The sequence below is a fragment of the Dichomitus squalens genome, assembly GCF_000275845.1.
Source record: "Dichomitus squalens LYAD-421 SS1 unplaced genomic scaffold DICSQscaffold_99, whole genome shotgun sequence".
Taxonomy (NCBI): domain Eukaryota; kingdom Fungi; phylum Basidiomycota; class Agaricomycetes; order Polyporales; family Polyporaceae; genus Dichomitus; species Dichomitus squalens.
Genome location: NW_006766981.1, coordinates 12,934 through 33,614, shown reverse-complemented (window position 1 = coordinate 33,614; position 20,681 = coordinate 12,934). Strand labels below are relative to the sequence as shown.

At 56.0% G+C, this 20,681-nt stretch overlaps 8 protein-coding genes across 8 annotated transcripts; 5 read left to right on the top strand and 3 right to left on the bottom strand.

The window, feature by feature from the left end:
* Positions 1-201: 201 nt before the first annotated feature.
* On the top strand, positions 202-2,052 carry DICSQDRAFT_72726 (nicotinate phosphoribosyltransferase; the record flags this gene model as incomplete). Its single annotated transcript, XM_007371347.1, has 10 exons — positions 202-261; positions 347-473; positions 541-855; positions 907-1,073; positions 1,129-1,178; positions 1,234-1,249; positions 1,326-1,448; positions 1,503-1,710; positions 1,770-1,918; positions 1,972-2,052. The coding sequence occupies 10 exons, from the start codon at positions 202-204 to the stop codon at positions 2,050-2,052; spliced, it is 1,296 nt and encodes a 431-aa protein (XP_007371409.1).
* A 229-nt stretch (positions 2,053-2,281) lies between these two features.
* DICSQDRAFT_175457 (SH3-domain-containing protein) lies at positions 2,282-3,262 on the bottom strand (the record flags this gene model as incomplete). The annotated part of the gene is made up of 3 exons (XM_007371346.1): positions 2,282-2,322; positions 2,384-2,819; positions 2,954-3,262. The coding sequence occupies 3 exons, from the start codon at positions 3,260-3,262 to the stop codon at positions 2,282-2,284; spliced, it is 786 nt and encodes a 261-aa protein (XP_007371408.1).
* Positions 3,263-3,502: 240 nt separating this feature from the next.
* Positions 3,503-4,221, top strand: DICSQDRAFT_150737 (uncharacterized protein; the record flags this gene model as incomplete). Its single annotated transcript, XM_007371345.1, has 3 exons — positions 3,503-3,708; positions 3,759-3,964; positions 4,019-4,221. The coding sequence occupies 3 exons, from the start codon at positions 3,503-3,505 to the stop codon at positions 4,219-4,221; spliced, it is 615 nt and encodes a 204-aa protein (XP_007371407.1).
* A 340-nt stretch (positions 4,222-4,561) lies between these two features.
* Positions 4,562-5,929, bottom strand: DICSQDRAFT_72716 (uncharacterized protein; the record flags this gene model as incomplete). Its single annotated transcript, XM_007371344.1, has 4 exons — positions 4,562-5,312; positions 5,374-5,465; positions 5,516-5,649; positions 5,701-5,929. Coding segments are annotated over 4 exons (1,206 nt in total), but the record flags the coding sequence as incomplete, so codon positions are not given.
* Positions 5,930-11,572: 5,643 nt separating this feature from the next.
* On the top strand, positions 11,573-14,916 carry DICSQDRAFT_175454 (DNase I-like protein; the record flags this gene model as incomplete). Its single annotated transcript, XM_007371343.1, has 9 exons — positions 11,573-11,935; positions 11,986-12,110; positions 12,161-12,189; positions 12,252-12,620; positions 12,672-12,824; positions 12,878-12,894; positions 12,949-13,105; positions 13,162-14,032; positions 14,088-14,916. The coding sequence occupies 9 exons, from the start codon at positions 11,573-11,575 to the stop codon at positions 14,914-14,916; spliced, it is 2,913 nt and encodes a 970-aa protein (XP_007371405.1).
* A 489-nt stretch (positions 14,917-15,405) lies between these two features.
* DICSQDRAFT_175453 (cytochrome c oxidase subunit VIb) lies at positions 15,406-16,024 on the bottom strand (the record flags this gene model as incomplete). The annotated part of the gene is made up of 6 exons (XM_007371342.1): positions 15,406-15,465; positions 15,526-15,533; positions 15,631-15,731; positions 15,830-15,863; positions 15,913-15,944; positions 16,008-16,024. 6 exons carry the CDS (start codon positions 16,022-16,024, stop codon positions 15,406-15,408), a joined length of 252 nt encoding a protein of 83 aa, XP_007371404.1.
* Positions 16,025-16,279: 255 nt separating this feature from the next.
* Positions 16,280-17,632, top strand: DICSQDRAFT_72727 (pre-mRNA splicing factor; the record flags this gene model as incomplete). The annotated part of the gene is made up of 6 exons (XM_007371341.1): positions 16,280-16,463; positions 16,549-17,022; positions 17,074-17,177; positions 17,227-17,366; positions 17,423-17,521; positions 17,572-17,632. The coding sequence occupies 6 exons, from the start codon at positions 16,280-16,282 to the stop codon at positions 17,630-17,632; spliced, it is 1,062 nt and encodes a 353-aa protein (XP_007371403.1).
* Positions 17,633-19,147: 1,515 nt separating this feature from the next.
* Positions 19,148-19,369, top strand: DICSQDRAFT_72733 (uncharacterized protein; the record flags this gene model as incomplete). The annotated part of the gene is made up of 1 exon (XM_007371340.1): positions 19,148-19,369. A coding segment is annotated over one exon (222 nt), but the record flags the coding sequence as incomplete, so codon positions are not given.
* Between the last annotated feature and the right edge of the window lie 1,312 nt (positions 19,370-20,681).

Here is a 20,681-nt window from a genome sequence, read left to right as displayed (position 1 = left end):
ATGATGGAACAGAGTTCGCTCAGGAGATCGGGGATCTCGCCGCGCAGGAGGGCTAGGTTAGGGTTTGATGACGTTATCGCAGCGTTCGGATGCCCTGAAGCGCTGAAAAGTACTCATATCATCGTCCACCGATAGTAGAATACTAGGATCCCTCTCTCCTCATACCGCCATTACGGACTGCTGCAAGCCGAGACCGGAAAAATGGAGCATAAGGATCACACGGTGACCCCGTTGTCCCTACTGGACACCGATCTATACAAAGTACGCCTTCTCACTCGAATCTGCGACTTCGGCAGGCTGCTCCGATGACGATCACTGACGGGACCCACGGCTACGGACGATCTAGTTTACAATGCAGCAAGCGGTGTTGCAACATTTCCCCGGCGTCGAAGGCACATACAGGTTCACTCACCGCGACAAGGACGTGTACTTCACTCGCGAATGTTTCGACCGCTTCAGGCGCTCTGCGGCCCGTGAGTGAACCGCGTCGTGTGCCTTTACCACTGTCTCATCTACCGCGTTCAATTCTATCCGTGACAGAGTTCGACAAGCTCAAGCTCACGAAGGAAGAGCGCGCGTGGTTGGAGAAGGCTTGCCCTTACTTCGAAACGTCGTACCTAGACTACCTGGAAGCGTACCGTTTCAACCCCGATCAGCTGCGTCTGCGCTTCGAACCCATTCCGGAAGACAAGGAACGGAATGAACGAGGCGATCTGAGTGCGCGCGGCAGGATTCAGATCGAGGCAGTGGGCCCATGGCAAGAAACCATCCTCTGGGAGGTCCCGCTCATGGCCTGTCTGAGCGAAATCTACTTCACAACGGTTGACACGGACTGGGATTACGAGGGGCAAGAGGGTAGGTGTCACTAGAAATTTTGCTAGAGCAGCCTTGACGACATGCGAACAGATGCTGCCTACCAGAAGGCGACGGTGCTGCTCCAGGCTGACTGCGTATTCAACGAGTTCGGTACTCGGAGAAGACGTTCCGCTCGCACGCAGGAGCTTGTCTTGCAGGGCATCCTTCGCGCGGAGCGCGACCATCCAGGAAGGGGAAAGGTCAACGGAACTAGCAACGTAATTGATCCCCAGTATATTTCCACGATCGATGATGCTCAATTCCTGACCGCAGGTATTCTTCGCCATGAAGTTCAACGTCAATCCCGTTGGGACTATTGCCCAGTGAGATTACACGTCGTCTGCAGCCCCCATAGCCTCCTCATCATTTGGTTCGTAGCGAATGGTTTATGGGTGTACGTTGAGTTGCGGCTTTGCTGCTGACGGGAAGACTGACACCCTTTCACCAATGCCTGACATGTCCTGGTACAGGTGGGTGCGCAGAAGGGGTATGAACATGCTAACGGCACAGCACTCGAGCTATGGGAGAAGACATATCCCAACGCACTTCTTATCGCGCTTACGGACACGTTCTCCACCGAAGCATTCTACAAGGTAAGATCGCTTGTACCCCCTTTCGCGGACTATCACCGAACTGAATCGCCTCAGGACTTCCTGGCCAACAAACATTTCGCCGAACACTGGACAGGCCTGCGCCAAGACTCTGGGGATCCTTTCGTCTACGCGCCGCGTGCGAAGGAGATATACCAACAACTCGGCGTAGACCACACCAAGAAGATCATAATCTACTCCGATGCGCTTAACGTGGATAAAGCATTGCAGCTGAAGAAGCAATGTGATGAGTTGGGCTTCAAGTGTTCGTTTAGAATCTTTGTTAGGAATGATTGTCGTGCTTACACGTGTCTCATATTACAGGTGCCTTTGGCATCGGGACGTCGCTGTCGAATGACTTCAAGAAGAAGTCGAGCGGTGGTTCAGAGAAGAGCAAGGCTTTGAACATGGTCATCAAGCTCTCGTCAGTGTATGGCAAACCAACTGTTAAGATTAGTGACGAAATTACGAAGGTCAGTATACCCAACATCACTTCGTTGCTACTCTGTATGACCAGAATTCGCAGAATACCGGAGATCCTACCACGGTCGAATACGTCAAGGAACTATTTGGAATCCCGGTAACAAAAGAAGACGAAGTCAGCTGATGCAACATCGTCGTCTGGTGAGAGAGACAGCGTCGCGGAAGGAGTTTCACATCTATTGTATCGATATGTCTGTACATGGTGAAAATGTTAGAGGTCAAGCCGAGTCATATATCCGTCCACATTCCATGTTACAGACAGCGCCACATACAATACCAGCAACAGTCCGATCGAAAGCGCACAAGACGAAGGTCAGAGCTACGGACATTAGAATGCGGTCTAACGCAGCACCTCAGAAGATGGCGTTGACGATGCCACTGCCGATAGCGGCACCTAGAATAGACAAGCGTATGTGAGCTTGCACACCCATGTCGCGATCGTATATGGAACTCACCAGCACCGAAGCCGACACCACCTGCAGCCGACGTGGCCATCGTATTGCCCAGCTTGCCGAACTTGCTCTTCTTGGGAGGCTCCTGCTGGACGACAACCTGCTGGACCGGCGGCTGGGGAGCCTGGACCGGTGCAGGGGGCGCGTAGGCCGGCTGGTACATGGACGTCTTCTCGTTATTGTAGTCGGGCGCAGGGCCTTGGTAGTACGGCTGGGGCGGCCCCGGAGGCGGCGGGGCGTAGTATGAAGGTGCGGAGGGCATGGGGGGCATGGACACAGGAGGGGCGGGGGAGGTAGAGGGGCCTGACGGAATCTTCTCGACGTGGTTGGACGGAAAGAGGCCTTGCTTGCCGCGGACTTTGCCAGTCCACCAGTCGGCGTTTGTTTCGTCCACGATCTCGATGATCTCTCCTTGGGAGAAGGAGAGGTCATTGGGTTCCTGTGTGCAAGACAAGGCGGAAGATGAGTATTATTACGATTACATGGTGCAAATGGTGACTTGAGGGGGACACGAAGCGCGCGGGGAAAGCGCAAGGAGAAGGTCATCAGAGGAATGTAAGCCGGGATACGCACCCGGCCGTCCTCGTTGTAGGCCCACAAGGCACGGGCCTTCTGGACGTGATTCCTTGGGGGCGGTGGTGGGATGGAACGACGGGCGGGCTCCGGAGGAGCACGAGCAGGACCAACAGCCAAGTTGTTCATGCTAGATAGTAAGGAATCGTGGTCGGCCCCTTGAGTGAGACGGCTGATGAGGTCGGAGGCCTCGGCATGGGAGATGTAGTTCTGAGATGCAAGGAAGTTGATGTTCGATTGGGTCTGCTGCAAGACATGAGCAAGGAGAGCAGCAGCTTGAGGGTCAGAAGGCGTCGTCGTAACGGGCATGGCGGAGAGCGTTGTCGAGTGAATGGTAAGAGGACGAGAGACGGCGGCCGTTGGCCTCGGATGAGTGGGCTTTCGGCACTGACCGGAGCGAGTCTCGGCTGGGAGAGAGCTGTGCTGGGCGCTACTGATCATCGACCGAGATCGAGATCGGCTGCTGCAGCATCTGCATCCTCAGACAGTCGCGTCCTGGTAAGCCTCCGCGTCCTATCCTTGCTCTCCCTCCACTACAGAATATACAACATGGCCATCGACCTCGTCACTTCTCTCCCCACGTACATATCCCCAGAGGAGCACAAAAACATCAGTGCCTCCACCCCTGCGTCCTTTGCCGACATCCCTCCTGTTCTCCGCCACAAGGAGGAAAATGTTTCGGTAACGCTCGATCCACCTCTCCCAGGATTTTCCAGCGAGGATGGGGCTAATGGTGCACTCTACGTGATCGAAAGGTGCGTTCCTTCCTTTATCACCCGTCCTCTTCCGCTCATACATACCTCAGTGCCCTCGTCTTCTTGTCGTCTACAGGACGCGGCTTCCAAGTCGACTATCCCTCCATCACTCTCCACGCCATCTCACGTGCAGAGGCCGGTCCCTCCATCTACTGCCAACTGGACGAACCTGCAGAGGCCGATGCACCAGCAGATGAGGATGAAGACGCGTCTAGCATGCGCGAACTTGTCATCATCCCCAAAAACTTGTCTTCGCGTAAGTCATTGTATTCTCATTCTAATAAGTTCTTTTCACTCATAGTATCTCAAGTCGAGCCCATCTTTGAGAGTCTATCCTTTTGCGCATCCCTCCATCCCGATCCCAATGACGAAGACGAGATGGATGACGACGACGACGCGTTCGTCGACCCCGGCGAGTTTGATACCTTCAACGGTAACGTCGACCAGGAGCTCAGTGAAGTCGGCAAAGTGCGCGGTGATTTCCTCAATAATAACCGCTTCAACCCATACTAGACGTCGCTTCGCCAACCTCTCTTTCCATCTTTACTTTTGATTGCAGGCCGCCCTTGCTCATTTGGAGAGCATCATCTACAACCCGTTCGAGCAGAAAACGGACCCTGAGCAGTTTGAAGATGCGCCGGAGGATACCGCTGCTAGTGCTGCGGTGAAACAAGGCGCTCCGAAAGAACATGGGAAGTCTAGCTGAAGTCTGGTGAATATCAAGAAAACATGGTATTCGTGCAGATTTTGAGTCATCCCTGTAGCCTACACGATTCATATGATGATACATAACAGTTGATTCGGCGAATGTGCATGCAGTGAGAAGGTATTCAAGAGGACCCTTTGTCTGACATCACTTTTCGAATCCATCCGCAACCCAGGAGTCACCGAGCCCCTTCTCATCCTTCGCCTTTCCCCTGCCATCGCCAATGCCAGCGAATATCGAAATGGTGGTCTTCGGCTGTATGATGGGCACGGGTCCCCAGCTGAAGCCCGCGGGAGGTGGTGGGAGTGCAGGCTTCGCGCCCTGATGCAACTGAATCGGCTTCGCGTGCTGCTTCTCGCGTGGTCCTCTATTCCTTCCACCGCCCAGGCCCGTCGTAGGGTTCGAGTCCAGGGTGAACGGAGGCAGTGACCACCCAGGCGAAGCTGCATATGACGGTGTACTGGGTACGACGCCGCCGTTGAGCCCAGCGCTGAACGCCGCGCCGAGGCTAAGACCCGACCCAGACTCGAGAAGGGCTTTCCGAGCCTCGAGTTCTCGTTCCCGCGGGACTGCATCAACAGCTTTGGTGTTGAGGAGCGGCTCTTTGCGTGCGCTCAGCAGCGCCTTCTTCAGCTTCTGCGCGCTTCTCTCTGCGTTGAGAGCTGCTGCGGTTGAAGCGGCGATGTTGGGGGTGACTTCTCGTCCGACACGCTGGGCGCCGCGGTCAGGAAGTCGACGATCGCGAGTAGAGGCAGAGAAGGAGAGCAGAGGCGCAGCTTTTGAGGAGAGTTCGAGCTGGGCAACGCGCTCCGCAAGGCTGGCCAAGTCGTCTTCCTCTTGGTCAATGGCAGCATCGATGTTGCGATACGTCCGATTTATCGTGTCCAATGAGGGAGGCCTAACGACATAGCGGAGGTCAGTCAGTCTTAGTTAGACCGTCGAAGCAGCAGCAAGCGTACTTGAGCGACGGCCTCCCATTCTTTAAGCTGTTGAGCTTCTTCTTGGACGCCTGGACGTACTCTTCCAACTGTTGAATGCGACTACGGATGGTCTGAAAGGACGATGAGTGCATGCTTCCCATTATCAGCCAGAATTACTCACCCGAACGTCTCTCCTGAGTTGCGCCTGGGTCTCAAGGTGATCGGGACTCAGCATTCTCTGCTTCAACATACGCGCGAACTCGGTATCCTTTGAAGCCTTGCTGAAGCGTTCGATTTCCTCCTTCCTGGTGCTCCCTTCAACGGACTCGTCAGTATGCGCCGATTTGATACAGAGTAGATGTTCACCCTTCAACAGATCACTCTCCAGCTCACGCAATTGCGAGATGCATGCTGCCTTCTCCTTCTCCCACTTCTCCAGTCCGCGCTCGACTTCCTTCATAATGTGCTTGAATTGTGTCAAGTCGCTCATAAACCACTTCGTTGGCTCATTCAGATCGGCCGCGGTCTTGGTGCTTCCACTCGGCCTTTGCAAATGCGCGGTTCGCTGTGATGTCTGTGCGGCGAGTGCCTTAAGCTATCCAAGCGTACACTTAGTAATCTGAAGCCTGGTGATTTGAAGAGGGAACCACGTACATCTTCAAGTTCTTTAGTCAACGCGGCCTGCAGATTAGAAAATTCCACAGCTATAGCTTGTGCAGGGCTTGCAGGACGGGCTGCGGCGGGAATGGGGGCTGGGTTGATGATGGGTGCTGCGGGAGCGGGGGGCCAACCAACTGGCTTGGAGCTCTGCGGTAGCGTAGAGGCTCCGATGTTGAACGCTGACAAACCAGATGCCACAACCGGAGCGGGATGCGTTGGAGCTGCCGACGTGGGTTTCGCGAATGGCGAGGAGAATATACTACCTGGTGTCGGAGCTGAAGGCTTCTGGCCCAAGGACGGGGTCTGAGCTGGAGATGTTGCAGGGGGTACAACAGGTGTTACAGGAGAAGGCACGGGGGATCCAAGCGGCTTCTGTGCAAAGAAACTACCCTGGGATGTCGGGGTGGTCGAGAACACTGAAGGCTTAGAGAAGATCCCGCCACCAGGAGTGCTTGCCCCTACGAGGGGAGTCTTCGACGGCGTCGGAACTCCGGCTTCCGGGACCTTTCCTGCATCAGGTGACAGCGCTTTTATGGGCGGCGAGGCGGCAGGGGTGAGCGTGAACGGAGCTGGCTTGGGAGGGGCGGGAGCGTTGCCGAATAACACAGGCGGGGTCTTGGGTCTGGACGTTTCTCGTGCTGCAATAGAGGGGACAGGCGATGCGGAACGGGCCTTTTTCGCCTCCACCGGCGAGTGAGGAGGTTCCTCGTCGTCGTCGTCATCTCCACTTATGGGACGGCTGGCCAGTGGAGAACTCCTGGCAGGACGCGTAGAGGGTCGACCAATGCCAAGTAGACCCGTAGTTGACCCGGGCACGGGCGGTGCAGATGCGGCACGGCTCATAGGGACAGCAGAAACTTTGGCATCTCCCGCGGCCAACGCAGACGGGCGTTCTCCTTGAGCGGGAGACCCCGGAGGGGTCGTACTGCCAGAGCGAGCGAAGGCCGACTTGGAAGGCTCTTCATCCTTCTCAGGCTTTGTTGGGCTTGCAGGTGAGAATGAGATGCTGAAGACGGACGCCGTCTTGGGAGCCGGAGGCTTGGCAGTAGGGGACCCCGAGGGAGACCGGGAGGTGGCGGCTGGCTGCTCGATCTGCTCCGCGTCCTCCTCATCCTCTTCACCAGGCAGGCTGTCCTCTTCATCTTCTGCCTTCTCTTCCTCCTCCTCTTCTTCGTCTGACTTGAGAAATTCATCGAGGACATCCTCGCCTCCATCACTGTCGTCGTCCTGAGAACGGAAGGAAGTGTCCCCAACTCCCTCGTCTGCGTCACCTTCCGCGTCCTCGTCCCCAACATCCTTGCCTAGACGCGTTGATCCAGAATCAGTCATGTCATTGGACGACCAGATGTACGGTGGGGCAGACCTTTTTCTACAGCAGCCTCCTTGAGCTGAGCAAATACTGATACAGGTTTCTTCCACTCGTCTGCAGTCCGACTGAAACCTGCCGGCTTCTTCTCCTCTTTCTTTCCACTTTCAGGCTTGTCCTCTCCCTCCTTCTGACGTAAGAGATCTCCGAAGCTCTTCCCAGAGGAACCGGACGCAGCGGCACTGAACGGACTAGTGCCTCCACTGAACGCGCTGAAAGCACTTTTCGCCGCAGCATTCGTCGGCGTCTCCGGAGTTGTTGCAGTGGGCGGGGTACTTGCAGCCGGCTTGCCGAAGAACCCGGTGGAGGTGAGCGAGGGAGCTCCAAAGGAGGCGGCACCGAAGGAGGGCGCGCCGAACTTGGGTACACCGGGAGGAGTGTCCTTGCTAGGAGGAGTGGTCGTCGACGTGCCGAAAGACGAGGATCCGAAGACGGGCGTCGGGGTGACCGAAGCCGCACCAGGCTTCTGAAAGAAGGGCGAAGAGGATGGCGGTGTGGTACTTGCACCGAATGCGCCGAAGCCAGGTCGAAGGCTGCTGAAGCCCGTTCCCGACGTCTTGAGTCCACCAAACGCGCCTCCGCCGAATGCGCCCCCCGCGGCGGGAGTAGTTGACGTAGGTGTTGTCGTGGCAGCAGGCGTCGTAGTTGGCTCCGGCTTTGGCTCGGTCTTGGCTGGAGGGGTCGCTGGCGGAGTTGAGACGGGAGGCGTAGGTTTCTCCGGGGACGAAGCAGGCGTCGCACTTTCAGCAGTGGAGACAGCGGGAGACTTAACGGCCTGTTCTGCACCACCAAATGCACTGGGTGTAGTGGACCCAAACCCGAATGCGGACTTTGGTTGCTCTGTGGGAGTCTTCGCATCTGCGCCTGAAGTCGCCCAGAGGGGCTTCGTATCGCTAGACTGAGAAGCGGCGGCCCCGAACGCGCTCGGTCCCGCGCTCGCAAAGCTGGCAAACCCACCTCCGCTCCCGAATGCACTCGTCGGTGCTGGGTTCGTGGAAGGCGTGGATGGTGCACCGGCCTGTGCAGACGAGGACTGACCGAACGCTGGTTGGCCGAAGGAAGATTGCCCGAACGTCGTCTTGCCGAACACGCTACCACCTGTTGTAGACTGACTGGACTGCCCTAGGCCGGCAAACGCACCACCGGATGGGGTAGATGTCGTAGAAGGGGTCTCTGTCGACTTGGCAGACGAGAAGGCGCTCGTTCCGCTGCTACCACCGAATGCGCCACTCCCGCCGAACGCACCTGACGTGCTGGTGCTCTCTTGGGGCTTCTCGGACGTGGCAGCAGCCCACGCCGGCTTCGAGTCGGCGGCCTTCTGCGCTACAGCTCCGAACGTGCTGGTTCCCTGGGACGCGAAGGCCGCAAATCCACCCGAGCTCCCGGTGCTCCCAAACGCGCTCGTCGTTGCGGGCTTCGCAGGACTCGTCGACGCACCGAACGAAGATGTTCCAAACGCAGGCTTCCCGAACGCAGACGGCTGGCCAAAGGATGGCTGTCCGAAGCCCGACTGCCCGAACGAAGACTGGCCAAAAGCGGGCTTCGCACCTGCGGCGGCAGCGCCGAAACCAGATTGCCCGAACGCGGAGGCCGGCTTGTTCTCCGCCGTTGCGGGCTGCGCTGATCCGAACGCCCCAGAGCTCGTGCTGGAGGCACCGCTGCCGAACGCCCCGCTGCCCGAGCCGAATGCACCTCCGTTGAAGCCGCCCGACGAGCTGCCGAACGCGGATGACCCACTGCTGGTGAAAGCTCCAAAGCCGGTGGCGGGTTTGATGGGACCCGAGCCGAATGTGGCAAATGTTGAGTTTGCAGAAGACCCGGCTTCGAAGCCAGAATTGGTAGGCTGCTGAGCGTTGGTGCCGAACGACCCGAACATCGAGTTCGTGCCACTAGAACTTGACTCACCCCCACCTCCACCTCCACCCCCTAGTGACAGACCGCCAAAGCCGGAGTCCGTTTCAGATGCCATTGAGTCGTCGGTGGCCGACGTCATCTCGACGGACATAGTCGGCGCGGAAAGAGGAGGTGCTTGGAGAGGGGACGGGGCCTTGGGCTCTTGCTGCTGTGGTTGCTGGCCGAAACCGAAGGATGTGCTCCCAAAGGCAGAGGGGGCGCCGGAGAACGCACTGAATCCGAAGCCACCACCAGAACTGGGGGCAGCGGTAGCGTCTTGCGGAGAGACCGATCCGAAGGCGCTTGCCGCAGGTGGTGTCGAAGACGTTGCCGATGCAGTTTGAGGAGCCCCGAAGGCACTGGTCTGAGCAGTTGGGGTGGCAGCAGCGACGGGGGAAGAGGAAGAGACGGGGGTGACGGCGGATGCCATGTCTGGGTAGGCGACGCCTTGCGTTTGGATGATGTGCCAGCCCTGAAGCGTGCCGTCGCTCGCGTAGAGATACATGATTGGCGGAGGGGGTACGTCCGTGGCCTCCCCTGATACTCCGGTGTATCTGAACGTCTCGGTGTTGGTCACGTCTAGATCCAGTCCGAGCAAGACGGTCTCATTCAGGTCTGCGTCTAGAGGAACAGAGGGAGTGGACTCTTCCTCGAGAGTGAAGTTGTACCACGAGTCGGCGGAAGATGAGGCGCTGGCAAGACTGCCAATGAGGCCGATATCAGACGAGGTGCTGTCGCCGACGAAGAGCAGAAGGCGGGAAGGTTCCCAGTTCTTCAGAGTCACGATGAACGAGCCTGGCGGTCGGAGACCTGGAAAGGGAAGGTAGGGTGTGATGAGTTTGATATCTCCGACGAGGCTGGCCTTGGCCTCCAGCGTCAGGATGAAGTGGGTCTGCTCGCTGTCTGGAGCGAGGGGCCCTGCAGGAGCATATATTCCATGGAATTCGGTGTTGGAAAGCCATTGAATTGAGATGAGAGTCTGTCCCTCTACAGAGGGCGGTCGAGGGACAACACTCTTCACGGCGGAGGTGTCGGAGGGACTGAAAGTAATGATGTCACCGCTCTCGAGACCAATAGCAACCTGCTTGCCCTTGGGAGACCATGACACTGGACGGGAAATGAGCACGTAGTGCAGTTTAGACGGGAAGCGGCTAGCAGGGCTCACCTGAGGTTGCATTGGTCTCTGGAGACCCACCCGCACTCCATCCGCCCGTCGAGACCATTTTGTGGACATCGAGAAGTTCGACTGTGACCCCGTCTCCCGGTTGCCGCAGCACCGCTACGATTTCCGAGTCACCCGTGCTAGGGAAAAGGTCTCTGACAGGCTTCCCGGTAGGGGAAGAAAAAGTGAAGAGCGGGGCAGGGTTTGACCAGTCGTGCACGCAGATGGAACCGTTTGTGAAAGCGACAAGGATGCGGGAGTCGTCGCGTGTGAGGACGAGTATGTGGGGAGTGCCGGGTTGAAGAGGAATTGTCGTGTTGGGATTGAGGAGAAGAGGTCCGCTATCAGAGCGGCCCGAAGTGAGGGTAGAACGGAGGTCGGTGAGAGGGGAAAGAGACAAGGCTAGAAAGGTATTGAGAAGGATGGGCGGATACACATGGGCTCGGGGACATACCGTAAGAGCCGTCTGAGGCACGGACTACGGCGGCAAAGGAACGCTTGGTATTCGCGACGGCGAAGAGGCGGGCTCTTTGGGGAAGGTCGTCGAGCTGTAAGGGCTCTGGTGAGAGGCGGAGACGGGTTCGTCTGTTGAGCAACTTGAGAGCGAGAAACTGTGGGCGGGTATCGCGCGGGGTCAGAAAGAATGATGAGAGTGGGAAGTGAGAAGACGTACGTCGGCATGCTTGTCTGAGGCTTGCTTGGAGAACCTCTGCAGCTGAGAGGATGGCGGGGGCTGCAGCTGGTTGACGTTCATGGTGGGCGCGGGAGTTTATTGGGGCAATGGCATGAAAGACGAGCAGTTCGTAGCACAAGACGAGGAGAGAGCGGTGTTGGGAGGATTGAAGGGCGGGGTGGGGAGGAGGACGCGTGCAGGGGCAGGCTGAGGGAGAGTGCAGTCCGAGTCGCGTCTGTGGCCACTGCGAGTCGCGTGGCGGCAGCGGTCAGTCACGCTCTCGGGTCCGGAGGCCTCAGCGCCCAGCGCTCACTGCTACTCATCTGGTCGTCGTCGTCGTCGTCGTCGTCGTTGTCGTTGTCGTTGTCGTTGTCGTCGTTGTCGTTGTCGTCGTCGTCGTATACTGTAGTGTCCAGTCGTCTGCGTCGGCCGTGCTCTCGCCCACTCTCGTTGTCTGTCTTGATGCTCACGACCACCCACGAACATGGTTTCCTCCCAGCCCATCCTTCCTCCAATTAACTCCCCTCCCCCCATCCACATCCCCGCTTTCCGCTCCTCTCTACCTCCCCCGGACTTTCCCAAGGATCCTTCCCGTCCTCCCCGTTCAGGCGAGTCTCTCTTTTCATTCCACTCCCAGACATGCGCACTTACAATCCGTTTTCTACCAGCACACTCCAATGTCCTCGCACGTCTCCAGGCCCTCTTCCCCTCCTCTCCTCATCCACCAACAACTGCGTCCCCTCATCCCTCCGACTCCACGCCCGTCCCTCCTCATCCCCCTTTACCCCTCCCAAAGTTCATCAAAGTCCGTATCCTAACATGGAACATGCACGACTCCATCCCCAAGGTGCGCCACATCTACCCATTCCCTTCTCCTCTCCTTATCCCGCCTTCCAGGGTGATTGTGAAGAGCTCCTTGGCTCTCTCCCGCCGTTCAACCCATCCTCTCCCAATCCCGATGCTCCCCCCACCCTTCCCGCCTTTCCTGCTTCTCCTGAACATCCCTACCATATCGTCGTCGTGTGAGTGATCTCACCCATCGCTGCAACCCTGCTCTGACTTCACGCATCAGTGCCGGCCAGGAATGTCCCTCCGCCTCCGGTACCCAACTCCATCTACACCTCGTGCGCTCGTGCTCATCCCCAACTTCTCTATAATCCCAGGGATTCCCATGGCTCTCGGCGCTGGCTTCAAGCTCAATGGCAAGGACAACTCTCGCTCCAGGCATTCCCTCCTCCCTGAACCCGACGATCCCGCCCTCCGCAAGAGCGCAGAGGCCGACCTCCTTTCCCCCTCCGTAGACAAGACCCACGAGCATCATCACCCCCCTTCTAGTTGGTCCTCTATCCTCGAGAACTGGTACTGTCATCCCACCGTCTTAGGTCCCTTGGCATCCAGCGCTTCCGATCCAAACCTACGCACTCAAACCGAGTCCCAACGAACAGGCCCATATGAGCTCCTCATCAAGGAACGCATGATGGGCCTCTACTTGGCTGTTTTCATACACCGTGAGGCACGGCCCTTTGTTCGAGGTCAGTCACATGCAAGTGGCATCCGTCCACTTTCTGACGCTATGCCTTCAGGCACATCCAAGTCGGCCGTCACCGCCGGACTCATCGGAGGTCGAGTGGGGAACAAGGGCGGCGTTGGCGTCAGCGTGAATCTAGATGGCACTACCTTCCTCTTCATCAACGCACATCTAGCTGGCACGTCTTCTCTCATTGTTCCAAACCGCTGTTCGCTGAATTCGCTGTAGCTCACGAGGGCAGGGTACACCAGCGATTAGCAGACTTGGCCAAGATCAAGGTTTGTTACTCCGTCAAGCTTCCAGTAGTCTTTTGTCTGACCAGACGGTGCTAGGCTGAGCTCGCAGTGGAAGACTACCTCTCGCCGAGCGACCCGCGTTTCTTGGCCGAAGATATCACCGACAGATTCGACGTGTCCTTCTTATTCGGCGACCTCAACTTCAGGCTCGACATCACTCGTTTACATGCCGACTGGCTCATCTCGCGCAAAGGTTCGCGACTGTTCATTGCAGTCAACTGCCAATGCTCACGCGATATGTACATCTAGAGTACGAACAGGCCCTTGAGTTCGACCAGCTCCGCGAGGTAATGGCAAATAGTGACTCCTTCAGAGGCTTCAACGAAGCCCCCATCCGTTTCCCGCCTACGTTCAAGTACGACGTCTTGCGTACTCTGGGCAAGCGCTCTCGGCACAAGTCCTTCAGGCGCCCACCAATAACACTCATAGCAGCGTCCCCGGACGACAACATGCTGTCAGAGGTCGCCGAGCACGAGCACGAGCACACAGCCGCCCTTGAAGACCGAGCAGATCGCGTCTCTCAGCAGCACGACGAGGACTGCGAGGATGACGCTGACCCAGACGCAGTCTCGTTGGCATCGTCGGCGTGGACGTCTGCGCGCTCGCGACGAACGGCCGACCCGGAGCCGGAGGATGATAATGAGAACGAGGACGAGCGCGAACCGTCCTCTGCCGGCTATGCTTCTCAGTCTCCTCCAGCGAGCGCGAGCGCGTCGAACCTGGTCCACAAGGTGTGGACCACGACAGCCGCGCACAAGGCCAAGGAGAAGTGGGTCGCCCTCTTCTCGCCCAGCAGCCCGAACCCGTACTCGCCTGCGGGCAAGCGGTCGAGGTGGAGGCAGAGCTGGCATTCGGGCAAGTCGCAGGCTCCTCTTAGGCGAGGGAGCCACCCAAACGGTGCTGTGGTGGCCGAGGACGTCTCGATGCCCCAGACACCGGTGGACCCTGCGGACCCGAGGCGGTCTAAATCGAAGAGGGCGAAGGAGTTCCAAGCGGCGCTTTCGGATGCTGCACACGCGCGCCCTCACAAACATCTCGCCCTCAGCGAGAACAACGTTGACTTGGAGGACGAGGATAAGGGGGTTTACGATTCGTCGCATAAGCAGCGAGTACCCAGTTGGTCAGTACGCCCGTGCACGAAGGCGTGTGCGCAGGAGCTGATGTCGTCTCTGCAGGTGCGATCGTATCCTCTGGAAGTCGACAATCGCGCCGGAGCCCCAGCAAGACGTGGACGATACCGATCCGACAAGGTTCATGCCGCTGCGCGCGAAGATGGGCCAGATATTCAACGCGTTCCGGCCGTCGTCTTTGCGCTCTCGGCGGGACTCCACGTGGTCGATGAATCACCCGGACATCCCGCTGCAAACGACGCCGACTTCACGCAGCGGGCAGACGGCAGACGTCTTGGTCCAGACACCTCCTTTCGATAAGCGCGTCTCTGCTGCGCCTCAACTCCCGTCCCCGACGTCGTCGAAAGCGCGCCCGCTGCGTCCCTTGACGCAGACACGGTCTGTGGATAACCTCCGACGAGCCTCGGACGAGCGGCGCGCTTCGCTGACGCGCGTAATGTCGCTCGAGCCGTCTGCCACGCGACCTCCGACCTCACCACTGCCGTCAGGCGGCGGAGTGCCGATGCGTCATGCGAATACCATCTCCACCGTTGTGCACGCCATGCCCAACGGCGATACCTCCACCGTTCTCGATTCACCAACGGAAAGTCCGTCAAACGCCCTCGATATTGCGGGACCGGCGAGTACGACGCCTTCAAATCCGACACCCATGTTCCGGTGGCTCCTCCCCTTTCTTTATCGCGACGGCGCCCATCAGGGCGCGCCTCCACCCAGTCCACCTGCCACCGGAGTTTTCCCGCCTGCACCTCCGCTGCCGAGACGAGGTGACGTCGTATGTCTCAAGTATGATACTTTGGACGACAAGGGCATGCGGAGACTGGAAGGTAGGAGCGACCATAGACCCGTGATTGGGTCGTATGCTCTGTACATCTAGAACGCGGCTTGCGCGTGGTAGAGCTGTGATTCAACGCCCTTTTCTCTCGTGTCGCTCGCTCGCCTATATACCTTGCTTCCCTTCTACATCCTTTGCAAGCACGTTGTCGACCAAGGTTGGACTTGTACTCACGCATCATCAATATCTTCAACATACTTACGTTCACATTCCGTTACGGACTACTAGCAGGCACTAGCGGGTGGACGGAGAGCCATGCTAGGACTAGGCTGATTCCCCACAGTAGCATACTATACACCGTCGTATTCATATACCTCGGCTATCTCGTAGCACCCTAGAAGGTAGAGAGCCACTAATGCATGTACCAGTAGCGTTTGGTTGTGATGCGCAACGCTGTGTATCATGACGCACTATCCGATATAGGTTTGTAGCACTCGGCCTGGATAGGCAGTCGCAACGGGACGATTGTATAGCTTGTCCAGGAAGTGGGACTTTAGGGAGGTCTACATGTATAGTGTCCAACGATCCACCTCAAGGCTCGAGAGAGGCGGGGAAGGTGCCGTTCTCGCGCTGCTCATCCCACTTGGCGATCTAGGGGAACGGCTGTCAGCACTAGGAGCCATATAACTATTGGCAGCTTTCGGCACTCACCCATTCGTCTTAAGTGCAGCAACCGACGCAACGAGATGGTTGATATGGGAAGAAAGAGTGTGATGAGAACCTGCCGGCACAGACGCAGCTATCAGAAAAACGTACTGGGGCACAGAGAGTTGTACGCCCGCTTGAACTGCTTGCAGGGAGCGTAGTCCTCACCCTTGGCGGCGATGCACTTGAAGTAGTCGGTGTAGTTCTGGAAGCTGCACATACATAGTAAGAGCCATAGGCGGAAAGAGGTAGCAACGGACGCGTCGCGACGTCAGAGACAAAAGTGAAGAGCAATAGGGAGAAACCGCACCAATGCCTCGTCTGGTTTTGGTTGGGGAAGCGGGCTGGAGGTAGGTTGAGGAGAGTTGCGCATTAGAAGACGTCGGAACTCACCGTCGAAGCCAGCAGTCTGGAGGACGTATTTGCTGTAATCCGAGGTTTCGCGTTAGCGGCGTACTATGAGGTGCGCATTGGGTATTCTGACGAACCTCGAGAGGTCAGACATGGCGAGATGGGGAGAAAGTGAGAGAAGAGGTGATAAGTGAACGACGGAGGGACGAGACGAGAGAGGAGGAAACAGTCGGAACGTCGCGCGCTACCGCCCCGGAGAACGCCGACCGCGCCCGATCCAGTCCAGTCGCGCCCGGCGCCTCGGCTGCCCTCCGCGTTCTCCTGCCCTCGACCACCGTCGCCCTTCGGCTACACCGGCGCAGCCCCATCCTACTCAACTGTACTTCTACATTCATCTTCGTCATTCGATATGGACGCCCTCATGGCTGAGATCGCGCTCAAACGCAAGGCGCTCGACGTCCCCGCTCCCGATGGCGCACGGCCGACTAAGTATATGCGACGCGGAGAGATCGAGCGGCTGAAGGAGGAACAGGAAAGGCGGGAGAAGGAGCAGAAGGAGGAGCAGCGAAGACTAGAACGCGAGCGAGAGGAACGTGAACGGGAGGAGAGGCGGAGACAGAAGGCGGCAGCGAAGGTACGTCTATCTGCACTGGGTCAGAGCGTTATACGTGACCAAAGCACAGGCCAGCAGCTCTCGTACATCGACGAAGTCGCCGCACCCTGAAGGGGGTTCGTCTAACGGCTCACCTGCTCCCGACTCCGTTCAGTCTTTCAACATGTCAAATGAGGAGACAATCCGTCGTTTGCGCGCCAAAGGCCAGCCAATTCGACTGTTCGGCGAAACGGACAAGGAACGTCGACTCCGTTTGCGGGCTTTGGAGCTGATTGAGGAGAAGGATCACGAGCGTCAAGGCGGCCAGAACGATTTCAAGAAGGCCCTGGAGGATGTCGAAAACATCGAAAGGCAGATGAAGGACCGACACGAGTCTGACCGGGACAGGAGCAAGAAGAAGGATGGGGAGGCATCATTGGGCAGTGAAATCCTCGACCTCAACCTCGTTAAGACGGATCCGGATAAGCTGTATCCGATTATCTATTACGCTCTGAAGAGAGCGCTGAAGGAGTGGGAGCAGTGGATGGACGAACGTCCAGGTGAGTCACGTCATCCTTACACGTCGAGCTACTCCTTAGGGGGGTTCGCAGAGCATGTGAAGCATACAACACAAGGCAAGAATGCTGCCGCCACTCAACGGCAGTCTGCCGACAATCTTAAACCTCTATTCAAGCTCTTGCGGGCGAGGGCAAGTGTTATCCCTTTGTTCCTCGTAGTAGGCCGGTTCTTAACGATCCCCGTAGAACCTTCCAGCGGACATGCTCGCGCGGATTGCCGAGATAGTTCACTATATGCAAAGGCGACAATACCAGCGAGCCAATGATTCATACCTACGCTTGTCTATCGGCAATGCGCCGTGGCCTATTGGTGTAACAATGGTTGGGTAAGATCTTGCCTATACTTCTGTGTGTGACCATGCAATCTTACCTTCGGCTCTAGTATTCATGAGCGTTCAGCTCGGGAGAAGATTTCTGCGGATCAAGTCGCGCACGTCTTGAATGATGAAGTCAGCCGCAAGTATATTCAGAGTCTAAAAAGGTATGTAGCATCTAACTGCATAGTTGATTGATTAATCAAAAGTGAGATAGGATTTTGACATTTGCTCAAACCAAATACCCCCCAGAAGATGCAACCCAACTGATGGGATGAGGTCATTGAGATGTTCCACTATTGCACATGTTTTTATACTACACTATTAGGTGGCAACTTCTTATTTCTGTGCATCTTGTCTATTGTGTCATGTCTGGAAGAATCTGATTACTGTTTTAAGATGCTCAGAAGTGTTCAATAATCAGAATAGAGTTGATTTGTCTTGACAAGCTTATTAGCAGTAAGTACATTCATGCTTCTATTAGTGATAAGTATATGTTATGGTGGCTAGGTGCTTTAAAGAGAAAGAGAGAAGAAGAGTGACTGTTACGGCAAAGTGTGTTAGCACTCAAAGGGGTCATGTGCAGGTTATGCACAACAAGGACACAGGCTGATGACAAGCTTAGCACACAGCACACAAGATTGACTGGGGGTCTGGAGGTTTGAGGTCACTAGGGGTCTGGGGAGTGAAAACACTTAATTGGTATAAGAGGTTAAACTGGGTTGTCCAGTGCAAGACCTATCCTTGTATACTAAAGTACATAGTTGCTGACTAATCAGGGAACAATGGACACCAGACAATAACAACAGAGGACAAAGGGATCCTGTCACAGTTTTCTCGTGCCATGTGACCTAGAGGGTCATGTGCACCAAGGCAGATGCGCACCTTAACCACGAACAACTCGTATTGAGAACTGGAGCAGCCAGATTCGAACCCCAGACCTTGTAAAGGCTGGGAGCGCCCACCATCACTCACTGGCAGGTGACTGGTATGTCAGCAGAGGCGCTTACTCATTGGAAGGGGCCTGGACTTAGGACAATTTAGGTATTAGTCGTAAGGATGTCATGAGGCAGATCACAAGACAAGACTTGAGTCAGCAGGAACTCTAACCAAACGATAGACAATAGACACCTGGTCTGTGCACCATTGTATTAGTATAAATAGTAGGGGGTCTAAGGCAGAGAACCTCAGACTTGATCTTCTCATTGATCCCCCATCTCCTCTGTAGGTAGCTAGCAGCCCTACCTCTCACTGCCCCTTCTAGTCTAGGGAATATACTTCTTCACATCTCTTTGCTGTGTCACCTCTGGTTGCTTCGCTCCTTAGCACCAACCTTTGCATCAGTAAGCTTGTCGTTGTTTGTTTGGTGGCACAGCTCATTGGCTGTGACATTGGATCAAGTCTCTTACTCATCCCCTCCGTGGAGTGTCTCAACCACTTGCGGACCGGATCTCTTCCCCAGGAGTTTTTTGAAACATTTATCATCCCCCCCCACTATCCTTCTATCCGACTCGGACCTACCGGAGTTTACCCATCATCATTTCAAGAGACACGGTTACCTCGACATCCAGTCTCAGATTGACCACACCCTTGCGGACGATACATCAGATCATCTTTGTCATCGCCATCAGTATCGGCATACCCTGGTCGTCCCTCGTTGCAAGGCCCTCCTACCATCTGTGTCCCCCAGTCAGCCCTTCATACCGCTCCCTCAATGTTTAACCACACCACCACTACCACCTGCCCCCTTTTTTCCTACGGTCCCTCTTCAGTACCATATCTTGGCGCCATCTCTCCCTTCCTTTGCGAATCATGACCCCATTGATCTCCTTGCCATCATTGGCTCCAAGATCAGCACTGTCATTAAAAGACTGCAGGCTGTCTTCGATCGCAAGAACCAATTGCTCGACATCTCCCATAATCACCGACTTGCTCTTCAGCGCATTGGCGACAGACTCGAGTGGGTTTTGTACAACATTGAGGAGAACAGCCCTTCTTGGACACATAGCCAATAGTAGAACATCGACTGGGTCTGTAAGGAGTTTGGACCAGTCAAATTCAGCGGACTGGGACAGAATTTCGAATGGGTTGTTAAGTCTCTAGTAGAACTTGAACGTTTTGGGTACTTAGATTGAATTGTGGTTTAGTTTTGTACATTGGATATCATCACAATGGCTTCAGGTTCTCATTTTGCTCCTCTGGCAGAGGATGACTTCAGAGCGGAAGATCATGGTCACACCAACCCTGCTCCCTCACAGGCACACACCCGTCCAGCCTCACCCACCGCTACTCTTCAGGTGTACCCAGAAATTCAGTGGACATATGTCACAGCCAATGAGCTGTGCCACCAAAACAAACAAGGGCAAAGCTTACTGATGCAGAGGTTGGTGCTGAGAAGCGAAGCAACCAGAGGTGACACAGCAAGAGATGCGAAGAGATGTATTCCCTAGACTAGAAGGGGCAGTAAGGAAGGTAGGGCTGCTAGCTACCTACAGAGGAGATGGGTGATTGACGAGAAGATCAAGTCTGAGGTTCCCTGCCTCAGACCCCCTACTATATATACTAATACAACGGTGCACAGACCAGGCACCTATTGACCATCGTTTGGTCAGAGTTCTCTGCCTCATGTCCTACCCTCTGACCTGCCTCATGGTGACCTTACAACTAATACCTGAGTCGTGCCAAGTCCGGACCCCTTCCAATGAGTAAGCGCTCCTGCTATCACATCAGTCACCTGTCAGTGAGTGAGGATGAGCGCTCCCGGCCGTCATGAGGTCTGGGGTTCGATCCTGGCCCCTCCACTTTCCAATACGAGTTGTCCGCGGTCAAGGTGAGCGTCTGTCCCAGTGCACATGACCTCCAGGTCACATGGCACGAGAAAACTGTGACACTACCCCCTCTTCAAGATCTGAGCTCCTGCGAAGCGTTCAAACCAAATATTGCTTTGAAACTCCCGGGCAACTAGTTGTGGATTGTTGAGAGCGATCAGCTGCAGTGCGTTTGGATGAAGGGCATGGAACTCATCGAGTAGTTCCTTCATATATTTGACATTGAGTACGGGTTCCCAGGTTGCTTCAGAGACATCATAGCCGGCCCATTTGACAAAGTATTGCATGTATCCATGGTTAACGCAAGAGTCTAGGATCTTTTCGACCTCAAACTCATCATGACCTTTAACTTCGATGGGGTCAGGCTTCTCCGGATTGCGGTTGCCGATCTTGTCTTCATGGTAGGGGATAAGCTTTGAAGCGTGGAAGACGGGATGGACCTTGTTCTGCAGCGGAAGTTTGACTCTGAAGTCGACAGGTCCAATCTTCTCCGTTATCT